The following is a 12,957-nucleotide window of genomic DNA, read 5'->3' on the forward strand; positions in this document are numbered from 1 at the left end:
CCATCCTTATGTCGTAGCTTACCATCCAAGCCCACCAGCAGCAGTCAAAGCTTGGGCCATGAACTTGTACCTGTCCATACACTGTTACCAATCAGGGAAGAGGTAAGTACAAAAAAAGTAAGTGTTTAGAAATTTCAATAGCAATTTCACAGAGTGATTTCATGTCTGTTGAATCTAAGAATAAAATATATGGGAAAAAATAAAAATTAAAAACATGGGTTTACATATTTTTTAAATTAAGTATTACTGTGGTATAATTTTTTTTTTAAGATTTTATTTATTTATTTGACAGAGAGAGACACAGCGAGAGAGGAAACACAAGCAGGAGGAGTGGGAGAGGGAGAAGCAGGCTTCCCGCCAAGCAGGGAGCCTGATGCAGGGCTCGATCCCAGGACCCTGAGATCATGACCTGAGCCGAAGGCAGACGCTTAACGACTGAGTCACCCAGGCACCCTTACTGTGGTATAATTTACATACAGTAAAATCCAACTTTTTTAGGTGCCCCTCTGCAGTCAATCTCTTCTCCTAATGGCCAATCCTTGGCAACCATTGATTTGATTTCACTTCTTACAATTTTGCCTTTTCTAGAATATGATATAAATGGAATCATAAACTAAGTAGTTATTGTGCCTGGCATCTTTTATTTCACATAGCGCTTTTAAGATTCAAGCATGTTGCTTAATGTATCAATAGTTTGTTCTTTTATCTTCCTAGTAGTATTCTATTGTATGAATTTATCAAAATATTTATCCATTCACCAGTTGATGGATTTCTGGGTTATTTTCAATCTTGGGTGATTATGACTAAAGCTGCTATAAGCCTTTATGTGTAAGTCATTTTTTGTAAATAAATATCCAAGTGTTCTAGCACCATTTTTAAAAAATGACTATCCTTTTTTTATTGAATTATCTTGGCATTGTTCTTGAAAATCAACTAACTTTATACCTGTGAGTCTATTTCTGGACTGTATTCTCTTCCATTGATCTATGTCTATCTTTACACCAATGCTATGCTACCTTGATTATTGCAGCTTTATAGTAAATCTTGAAATAAGTAAGTTCTACAGATTTGTTCTTTTTCAAAATTGTTTTGGCTATTCTAGTTCCTGTGCTTTTCCATATAAAATTTAAAATCAGCTTGTTGATTTCTGCAAAAAGCTTGCTGGGATTTTAATTGAAATTGTACAGATTCTATAGGTCGCTTTGAGGAAAACAGATATTTTAACAACACTGTCTTCTGATGAAAAAACTTGGTATATATCTCCATTTACTTAGGCCTTCTTTAATTTCTTTCACCAATTTTCTGCAGTTTTCATTGTAAAAATCTAGAATGTATTTTGCTAGATTTATCCCTAAACATTTCTTATTTGTGGATACTATTGTAAGTGGTTAGATACTTCAGTTTCTAACTGTTCATTGGTAGCACAGAGAAATACAATTAATTTTTATACACCAATCTGTGACTTTTTAAAACTCATTTATTAGTTCTAATACCTTTTTCATTGATTCTTTTTTTAAGACTTTATTTATTTGACAGAGAGAGACAAAGCGAGAGAGGGAACACAAGAAGGGGGAGTGGGAGAGGACCCCAGGATCATGACCTGAGCTGAAGGCAGACACCCAACGACTGAGCCACCCAGGTGACCCCTTTTCTCATTTATTCTTTTGAGATCTTCTATGGAGACAATCATGTCATATAGACAGTTTAACTTCTTCCTTTCCAAACTGAATGTCTTTTATTTCTTTTTCTTGCATTACTAAACTGACTAGGACTTCCAGTACAATATTGGCCAGAAGTAGTAAGACTGGACATCCTTGACTTGCTCCCAATCTTAAATGGAAAACATTTCACTTCATCATAAAGTATGAAATGTTTCTTTTAAGTTTTCCATAGATGACATTTAAACAGGCAGATGGACTTCTCTTCCTATTTGCTGAGAATGTTTATCATTATTGGGTATTTAATTTTGGCTGATATGTTTTCTGCATCTATAGGGATGTTTTCTCTTTTATTCTGTTAATATTGTGAATTCACATTGATTGATTTTCAAATATTACATCAACTTTGCATTCCTAGATGATCCCCACTTGGTTATAATGTATAATCTTTTTAATATACTGCTGGATTTAATTTACTAAAGTATTATTAAGAATTCTCATGTCATGGGGCACGTGGCTGGCTTAGTCGATAGAGCATGTACTCTTGATCTCAGGAGTGTGAGTTCAAGCCCCACACTGGGTATGGAGCCTACCTTAAAAAAAAAAACAAAACAGAAAAGAGTTTTCATGTCTTATGTTCATGGGGGATATCATTCTGTAGTTTTATTTTCTTGTAATGTCTTGGTCAGGTTTTGGTGTTTCCATGGAATATTTTTTCCCCATCCTTTTAACTTACCTATACGTTTGAATTTAAAGTCAGTTTCTTGAAGGCGGCATTTAGTTGGGTCTTGCTTTTCTATCCAATCTGACAGTCACTGCCTTTTAATTGTTTACATGATTATTAATATAATCATTGATATGACTGAATTTGTATCTACCATCTTGCTAATTGCATTCTATTTGTCCCATCTATTCTTTGTTCCCTTTTTCTTCTCTTCCTGCATTCTTTTATTTTTTATGATTCCATTTTACCTCTACCACTGGTTTATTAGTTACACCTCTTTTATTTTCTAGTGGTTGTTCTAGAGTTTACATTTTACAGTCTACCTTCAAATGATATTATACCACTTCATGTATAGCATAAGGCCATTAGTGTCTGTAAGGCCGTGACAGTTGATCTGGGCTTTGGCATTGTTGTTATCTTTACCCTCAGTGCAACAGACATTTTGAATTCTTTCATTGTTGAGCTGCGTTACTTTGTGCATCTAGATGGGGGTTGTAGTGCAGTGCTGGAAGATCATTCTCAGTGTTCCTACTCTACCTTCAGCTTTCAGCAGTCACCACACAACTCACCACAGTGGGGTCTCTTTTCTTTTTTTTTTTTTTTTTTAAGATTTTATTTATTTATTTGAGAGAGAGAGAGAATGAGAGATAGAAAGCACGAGAGGGAAGAGGGTCAGAGGGAGAAGCAGACTCCCTGCTGAGCAGGAAGCCCGATGCGGGACTCGATCCCGGGACTCCAGGATCATGACCTGAGCCGAAGGCAGTCGCTTAACCAACTGAGCCACCCAGGCGCCCGTGTCTCTTTCCATATTACTGCACCTTCCCCACTGACAGACTGCTTGTTACTTGGTGTTAGGCTTATTTGGGGGCCAGGTTGGTTTTTGGTCTCCTGGTCTGAGACAGGGTCTATGAGCCTGCTTTTGGATGGGATGGGCTAGAAAGCTGTAAGCCTTCTGTCCCTCCCACTTGGTGGCAGCAGAACCCTGCCATGTATCTGTGGTGGTCCTTGGGCAGGAGGAGTTGTTCCGTCCCTTTCCCGATGGTACAGACCTCTGTTTTGCCTTGGTTCAGGATTCTGGACCTGAAGAGTGTTTCCAGCCCTTCCCTCAGGAGAAGAAGGCTTTTGCTCCTACCCTTCTCCCATAAGGGCCATTTTGTCTAGCTCCCGCGGGAGGGAAGGAAGATGCCCTAATCTAACCTCTTCCTGAAGTAGAAAGGTTTAGTCACTTTCTTTTATTTTTTTTTTTTTGCCTCTACTCTTCTGCCAAAAGCCCATGGGTTGGAGACCTAGCACAGTACCTGGTATATAGCAGGCTCTTCATGAATATACAATGAGTCATTGTATATTGAATGAAATGAATAGATCTGGTCATTGTTCTACCTAGCTTTTTCTTGCATTTTTTTCCTACGGGCTCTATCCTCTCACCCACCCACAGCCCCCTTTTTTTTTTCCAAGTGTATATAATTAGATCTCACAGACTCTATATATACCAGCACGCCTTTTCATGCCCACTACTGTTTGAAGACTCTGCTGGCAGCCCTATCTGCCTGGTCAACTGGCCTCACACCTATAATAGTAGCATTAGGGTTGAGATAGTTCTAGCTCTGTGCTTTGGATGATCCAGCAGACCACTTGGTGGTCAGCCTTTGTAGCCAGGTAAGTTTCTCATAACCACCTCAGGGCCTGGGTGAATGGATTTCTATCTGACTTGCCCATTTTTCCTCCTCAGTGGTTATATGTTGCAAGTGACTCACATACCTCAACCCCTACACCTCCTTCAGTCACAATAGGCACTTTATTTTACTAATACATTTTATTATTTAGTTTTCCACATGCTGAGATCAACCTTCTATTAGGATAGATAAGGAGAATGCCACTGAAAGCAGAAATCATGTTATTTCTTTTTGAATCTTTAAAAATTCCTAACATAGTAAGTAGATATACATTATTGAATGAGAGAATATGTTGGATCCTGCATTGAAAGAAAGCTCTTCATAAGTCCCAGCCCTGAATTAAGTCAACTTACATTTATACTTTAGTTTTTCCTTTCTTTGTCCCAACAACTCATTTTTACTTCCTCATACACATCCATGGGGATGCTAATGTGTGTCTTGATGAATGTAACTGATAATCCCTGATAAAACCAAACATACCTTGCAGTTCAATAAGTTTCATCTTTTTCCACAATCACATTGTTAACTAATCTCATTATTCCCGTAGATTTTAAAGAAAAGAAACTCTTACCCAGCCTTAGCAACACTTATGGTTTGTTGCTCCATTGCCTCGTGGATACTGGTTCTATCATGCTCTTTGAGGCTGTTAAACTCATCGATACAGCAAAGGCCCGCATCTGCAAGTACTAATGCGCCAGCCTCCAAATTCCATTCTCCTGAGTCTTTCACAGCAGTTACTGTCAGACCTAAGGAAACAAGCAAGCTATGTCAGCTTTATTTTCAAAAGCATATCTTATACCTATAAGGGGAAAGTACCTACATTTTAAATGGAAAAGAGTCAATGCTTTTATTTCTAATCTGTCAAGAATGAATGGCATCAGACAGAGAACTGGTGGTTCCCAAGGGGAGGAGGAATGGGAGGAAAGGCAAAATAAGGGAAGGGGATGAAGAGGTACAAACTTACAAATGAATCATAGGGACGTAAAGTACAGCATAGGGAATATAGTCAATAATATTGTAATAACTTTGTATGGTGACAGATGGTAACCAGACTGATCATGGTGAGCATTTCATAATGTATATAAATGTTGAATCACTATGCTGTATATCTGAAATGAATATAATATTGTATGTCAACTACACTTCAATAAAAAAAAAGTGGATGGCATCAGAACAACTATTTCTGGTGTCCAGGCACTGGAAGGCCTCAGAAGATCGTATGTTCTGAAAATATAAGATGTGTTATTGAGTATTTTATAGCAACCGGAAGTCTCCAAATTTTCTCTTTCCTTGGTAGGTACCCTCACTGAACAGAAGGAGCAAATAGATCTCTAGAGATCTTCTGACAAGAGGTTCTGTCTTATATGCTGTTTATAGAGAGCGGTCCAAAGACAGAAAACAGTAGATATTAGAATCCAATGATGAAAATGAAAAGTTTGCTCCTAGTCACAGCGAGAGAAAGAAGACTCTTATATGTCTTTCCTGGTTTTGATTCAACCTTTATACCAGAGTGGTTAAAAGCAAAGGCTTTGGGGGCACCTGGCGAGCTCCATCAGTTAAGAATCTGACTCTTGGTGTCAGCCCAAGTCATGATCTTGGGGGTCATGAGATTGAGCCCCACGGTGGGCTGGCACTCAGCGCAGAGTCTATTTGAGATTCTTTCCCTCTCCCTTCCCTTCTGGCCCTCTCCCAACTTGTGCACGTGCGTGCTCTCTAAAATAAACAAATAAATAAATAAAAAGGCAAAGGCTTTGGAGTCACACATACTCGGATCATGAATCCTGGATCTGTCATTCTGGTTGTCATATATAGGCAAGTTTCCTAGTATGTTCTGGCCTCTGTTTATTCATTTATAAAAGGGGATAACAATGGAATGTATCTTATAGAGTCTTGGATGTTCAAACAGAATATAATAAAGCTCTTTAAAAGGTATATGACACATAATGAGTACTTATAATAACTATTGTTGATAAAAATCGATAAGCTAGGCTGACCAAGAAAAAAAGAGAAACAAATTACAAATATCAGGAATGAAAGGGGGATATCACTATAAACCCTACAGATACTTAATAATAGTAAGTAAATACAATGAACAACTCTATGTCCTAAGTTTGATAACTTAGATGAAACGGTCAAATTCTTTGAGATATATAAACTGTGAAGTTTATCTAAAAAGGAATCAATAGCTTGCATACTCCTACATCTATTTTGAAATTTGGCTATGTAGTTAAAAATCCTGCAACACAAAAATCTACAGACTAAGATGACTTCATGGTGAATTCTACCAAACATTTATGAAAGAGATATACCAGTTCTACACAAAATTTTCAAAAATACAGAAAAACAAGGAATACTTCCCAACTCATTTAGTATAGCCAGCATTATTAAGATACCAAAGCCAGATAAAAGATCTATCAAAGGAAAACTAAAGACCAGTATCTCTCATAAACATAGACGCAAAAATCCTCAAAAAATACAAGCATCTCAAACAATACATAAAATAATAGGTTATAACCAAGTAGGGTTTATCTTGGGAGTGCAAGGCTAATTCAACATTCAAAAACTAACCAATATAATTCACCATATCAATAAACTAAGGAAGAAAAAGCAAATGACCATCTCAGTATATTCAGAAAACACCTGACAAAACTCAACAATTATTCAGGATAAAAAAAGTCTCTGAGAAAGCCAGGAAGAGAGGGAACTTCGTCAGTCTTATAAAGGGCATTTACAAAAATCATGACATATTTAATCATAAAAGACTGAATGCTTACCCCACCCTCATCCCCAAGATCAGGACAAGGCAAGAAGATTAGCTCTCATCATTCTTATTCAAAATCTTGGTGGAGGTTCTATCCAGTAAAATAAAGGAAAAGAAATTAACAACCATCAGATCAAAAAGGAAAAATAAGACTTTATATTTTCAGACAATATGATTGTGTATAAAATTCCAAGTAATGTGCAAAAAGGCTACTAGAACTAAGTGAGTATAGCAAGGTTGCAGGATGCAAGTCAATATATAAAAATCAGTCATATCTCTATACGTTAGAAAAAAATTAAAAATGGAAATTAGAACATAATACAAATTGGGGCACCTGGGTGGCTCCGTCGGTTAAGTGCCTTTGGCTCAGGTCGTGATCCCAGAGTCCCCAGTCGAGCCCTGCTCTTGGGCTCCCTCATCAGGAAGTCTGCTTCTCCCACTGCCCCTCTCCCTGCTCATGCTCTCTCTCTCATTCTCGCTCTCTCAAATAAATAAATAAAATCTTTAAAAATAATAAAAATTAAAATAATACAATTTATAATAGCACCTGAAGATATTAAATACCTGGGTATAAATCTTTAAAAATGTGCAAGATCTGGGCCGTGAATTCGAGCACTGCCCCACCTGGGTGCAGAGATTACTAAAAAATAAATAAAAAATTTTAAAAAACGTGCAAGGGGCACCTGGATGGCTCAGTCAGTTAAGCGTCTGCCTTTGGCTCAGGTTATGATCCCACGGTCCTGGGATCAAGCCCCATGTTGGGCTCCTGGCTCAGCAGGGAGCCTGCTTCTCCCTCTCCTTCTGCCTCTCCCCCTGCTTGTGTGCTCTCTCTCTCTCTCTCTGTATCTGTCTCAAATGAATAAATAAAATCTTTAAAGAAAAATGTGCAAGATCTGTACATAAGAACTATAAAACACTGATGAAGGAAATCAAAGATAATTAATTAAATCAAGAGATAGTCCATGTTCATGAAATGAATTGAAAAACTCAGTATTTTATTTATTTTTTAAAGATTTTATTTTTTTATTATCAGAGAGAGAGTGAGCACAAGCAGGGGGATTGGCAGGCAGAGGGAGAAGCAGGCTCCCTGATGAGCAAGGAGCCCAATGCAGGACTTGATCCCAGGACCCTGGGATCATGACCTGAGCTGAAGGCAGACGCTTAACTGACTGAGCCACCCAGGCATCCCTGAAAAACTCAGTATTTTAAAGATGCTTCCCCAACTGTTCTATAATTCTCCCTAAATTGGTCTATAGATCAATGAAATTCCAAACACAAATTTTTTAAAAAAGATTATTTATTTGAGAGAAAGAGAGAGAGACAGCAAGCAGGTTGGGGAGGGGCGCAGATGGAAAGAGAGTCCTAAGCAGACTGTGCACTGGGCACAGAGCCTGACGAGGGCTCAATCTCACCACCCTGAGATCACAACTTGAGCGAAACCAAGAGTCAGACACAATCGACTGCACCACCTAGGCACCCCCTCCAACAAAATTCTAATGGGGTTTTTCTTTTTATAGAAATTGACAAAGTGATTCCAAAATTTATATGGAGAAGCAAAGGAAATAGAAGAATCAAACCAAAAAACAAAGTAGGAGGTCATGATTTAATTTCCACATTTACTACAAAGCTACAGTAATCAATTCAGTGTCATACTAGAAAAAGAAGAGACAGAACAATGGAATAGAGTCCAATAATAGGCCCACACATATCTGGTCAAGTGATTTTTTGATAAAAATACAAAAGCAATTCAATGAAGAAAAGATAATCTGTTCTATAAATGGTGCTGGAATAACTGGATAGCCTTATGCAAAAAGGAAAAAAAAATCAATTTTGATCCATATCTCAAATCTGATACAAAAATTAACTCAATGAATGAAAAGATCTAAATGAAAAATATAAAACTTATAGATGAAAACTCATAGAAGAAAATACAAGAGAAAATCTATGTGAGTTCTTCTGTTTTCCAGTCCAGCATTTAAGGAGCTCAGGAGTTGCCACAAGTTGCCACTTGTTTAAATGTAAGTAAAAACCTGAACAAACTGAAAAATGAATAATTCTTCTAAGATGCATTAGAGAAATGAGGTCACAGGGCAAACCAATGACCCCCAAATTAGGAAAACAGAAAGACAGAGAATCACAACTCACCAGAGCTGTTACCTCTAGGGGAACCAGTAATGGTATAAGAAAACCTGAACTGTAATTGATGAATTGCTGGAGGTTCAGAGTGGACAACTCTGAGAATTAAAATCTCCATTCACGGGGGACCCTCAGACTTTTGTGAGTTTTAACTCCAAGAGTCGTCCCAGGTTCTCACATTAAATATTGGCAATTTTCCTCTGATATTATAAGCAAAGAGATGGAAAGTCTAAGAAAAAAATAAAAAAATTCTAGAGATCAAAAACACTGTAAAAGAAAGGAAGAATGCCTTTGATGAGCTCATTAGTGGATTGGACATGGTTGAGTAAAGAATCTCTGAATGTAAAGATAGTATAAGTTTCAAGGGAAACTTCCAAAACTGAAAAGCAAACAGGAGAAAAGGTGAAAAATAACACAACAGAATATCCAAGAACTGTGGAACTATAAAAGGTGTAACAAATGTCATGGGAAACCAGAATAAAAAGAAAGAGAGAAAGGAACAGAAGCAGTATTTGAAGCAATAATGACTAAGAATTAGTCATTAATTGATTAATTAATATCAATACCAAACCATGGATCCAGAAAACTCAAGCTAACACTAAGCAGGAAAAATGTTTGTTTTTTTTTTTTTTTAAAACTACATGTAGGCATGTCATATTTAAATGTCAGAAAATCAAACATAAAGAAAAAATCTTGAAAGAAATCAAAGGAAAAACACAACTTACCTGTAAAGGAGCAAACATGAGAATGATATCCAACTTCCCCTCAGAAACCACACAAGTAACAAGAGCAGAATGAAATATTCAAAGTATCAAGAGAAAAAGCCCGCCAGCCTAGAATTCTGTAACTTTCGTGAAATTATCTTCAAAAGTGAAAAAGAAAAAAAAATTTTTTTGAGGTAATTTGTTGCCAGGAGACCTGCCTTGCAAGAAATGTTAAATGAAGTTCTTTAGAGAGAAGGAAAATTATATAGGTCAGAAACTCAGATCTACACAAAGAGACCTGGTTGGCTCAGTCGGAAAAGAATAGAACCCTTGGTCTTGGGGTTGTGAGTTTGAGCCCCACATGGGGTGTAGAGATTACTTATATAAATGAAGTTTAAAAAAAAGAAAAAGAAACTCAGATCTACATAAAGTAAGGAGGAATGAAGAAGGATTAGCTAAAATAAAAACTGTTTTTCTTACTCTTAATTCATCTAAAAGATAGAAGTTTGTTAAAAATAATAGCAATAATGAATTCAAATATGTATGCTTGTATGTGTTTATGTTCAAGTGAATGAATGAGAGCAATAATAAAAAGGATGAGAGGGAGGAATTAGAAATATCTTGCTAGTTATAAGGTACTGTGCTACCCATGGAGTGTTTTTAGTATTATTTGAAAGTGGACTGGATTAATTGTAAATGTATATTGCAAACTCTAGAGCAACCAATTACCAAAGTTAAAAAGAAGCATAACTGATATACTAAGAAGGGAGAAAAACTGGAATCATATAGAATGCTCAATTAGAACATAATAGGTAGAAAAAGTGGAAGATAAAAACAGGAACAAAGAACAAGGGCAACACATAGAAAATGCTAACAAATATGGCAAGTATAAATCCAGCTTTGTCAATAATCACTTGGAACATATACAGTCTAAATACACCAATTAAAAGACAGATTATCAGAGTTGATAAAAAAAGACCCAACTACACATTATCTATGAGAAACCCACTTTATTTTTACTTTTTTGAAACCCACTTTAAATATAAAGACATACAGATTAAAAGTAAAGACAGAGAAAGATATACCATGCTAACACTAACCCAAATAAATATGAGAGTAGCTGTATTAATTTCAGACAGAACAGATGTCAGGGTAAGAAAATTTATCAGGGAGACAGAGGAGCATTACATAATGATAAGAGGGGATCAACACTCCAAGGTGATGTAACAATCCTTAGTACTTATGGGCCTCAGAATATGTGAGGTAAAAACTAGTGGAAGTCAAAGGAGAAGTAGATGAATTTGTATTATAGTTGGAGACTTACCATACTGCTGTATGGTAAATGGACATATCCAGCAGGCAGAAAATCAGTAAGGCCATAAGTGAACTCAAAAGTACATCCATCAACTGAATATAACAAGCATCTATAAATGACTTCATCCAACAACAGCAGAATGTATTTTTTCTCCAGGTCCCATGGAATATTCACCAAGATAGAACACATGCTGGACGACAAAACACACCTTAGCAAATTTAGAAAAGAAATCATAAATCTTCTTTCAGACTACAATGTAATTAAACTAGAAAGCAATAACAGAAAGAGAACTAGAAAATCCCAAATTATGTGGAGATTAAACAACACACTTCTAAGTAACACATGGAACCAGGAGGAAATCTTAAGAGATTTAAAAATGTTTTGAACTAAATCAAAATGAAAATATAACTTATCAAAATGTGTGGGATGCACTGAAAGCACTGCTTAGAGAAACTGATAGCACTAAGTGCATATATTAGAAGAGAAGAAAGATCTAAAATAAATACAAGCTTCCACTTTAGGAAACTAGAAAAAGAAGAGCAAACTAAATCCAAAGCAAGCAGAAGAAAGGGAATAATAAAAATTACAGCAGAAATCAATGAAATTGAAAGCAGGAAATCAATAGAGAAAATCATTGAAACCAAAATCTGTTCTTTGACAAGATCAATAAAATTGATAAGCTAAGAAAAAAAAGAGAAAAGACACAAATTATGAAGAGGGGACACCACTACTGATCCTACTGACATTAAGCAGATAAAGAAAAATTATTACGAACAACTTTATGATGACAAATTTGATAATCTAGATGAAATGGACCAATTCCTTGAAAGACATAAGCTGCCAACTCACATCAGAAGAAACAGACAATCTCGGGGCGCCTGGGTGGCTCAGTCGTTAAGCATCTGCCTTCAGCTCAGGTCATGATCCCAGGGTCCTGGCATTGAGCCCCACATCGGGCTCCCCACTCCGCGGGAAGCCTGCTTCTCCCTCTCCCACTCCCCCTGCTTGTGTTCCCTCTCTTGCTGTGTCTCTCTCTGTCAAATAAATAAATAAAATCTTTAAGGAAAAAAAAAAAAGAAGAAACAGACAATCTGAATAGGCCCATATCCATTAAAGAAATTGAATCAATAATTAATAACCTTCTAAAGTAGAAAGTATCAGGCCCAGATGGCTTCACTGGTGAATTCTACCGAACATTTAAGGAAGAAAAGATTACCCATTCTCTACAGTTTTTGCAGAAGACAGAAGTAGAGGTAATACTTCCTAACTCATACTATGCCAGCAAAACCCAACAAAGACATTACAAGAAAACTACAGCGCATATCTCTCATGAACATAGATGCAAAAATCTTCAGTAAAATATTAGCAAACCTGTGCTCCCTTCGGCAGCACATATACTAAAATATTAGCAAACTAAATCCAACAATGTATAAAAAGAATTATACACCATGACCTAGTGGGATTTATCTGAGGTATGCAAGGCTGCTTCAACAAGCAAAAATCAATTGATATTATCTATCACATCAACAGACTAAAGAAGAAAAAAACCTCACAGGATAGACTCAAAAGTCCATTAACAGTAGAACAGATAAAGAAATTCTTGTACATTCATACTGTGCAATAAGAGAGCAATAAAAAAATGCAGTGCAGCTAAACACAATATAGATGAAATATTAAAACAAAATACTGAGCAAAAGAATACACACTCTACAATTTCATTACTGTAAAGTAAAAATACCAGGCAAATACAAATTAGTGCGGACCTACAAGAAATACTAGGGGAGGGGGCGGAACAAGATGGCGGAGGAGCAGGAGAACTAAATTGTCGAGTCCCAGGAATTCAGCTGGATAGGGATCAAACCACTCTGAACACCTACAAACTCAATAGGAGATTGAAGAAAAGAATAGCAACAACTCTGAACAGAAAAGCAACCACTTTCTGGAAGGTAGGACGTGTGGAGAAGTGAATCCAAGGCGATATTCGGG

At 36.7% G+C, this 12,957-nt stretch overlaps 1 protein-coding gene across 7 annotated transcripts in view; it reads right to left on the reverse strand.

Annotated features, from left to right (window-relative positions):
- The window catches only part of MCM9 (minichromosome maintenance 9 homologous recombination repair factor), a 189,028-nt gene that overhangs the window by 123,741 nt on the left and 52,330 nt on the right, over positions 1-12,957 (reverse strand). For 3 of the 7 annotated variants that reach the window (XM_025864873.2, XM_073893842.1, XM_073893843.1), the window contains exon 8: positions 4,627-4,801. The exons of 3 other annotated variants lie outside the window; for them this stretch is intronic. In XM_025864873.2, coding sequence (XP_025720658.1) covers positions 4,627-4,801 — 175 coding nt within the window. Of the gene's footprint in view, positions 1-4,626; positions 4,802-6,857; positions 6,908-12,957 lie in introns of those variants that run through there. One more of the 7 variants, XM_073893848.1, reaches the window with a different exon arrangement.

This window comes from Callorhinus ursinus, unplaced genomic scaffold (genome assembly GCF_003265705.2).
Source record: "Callorhinus ursinus isolate GAN/ISIS: 27379988/994484 unplaced genomic scaffold, GSC_fseal_2.0 scaffold6, whole genome shotgun sequence".
NCBI classification, from domain to species: Eukaryota; Metazoa; Chordata; class Mammalia; order Carnivora; family Otariidae; genus Callorhinus; species Callorhinus ursinus.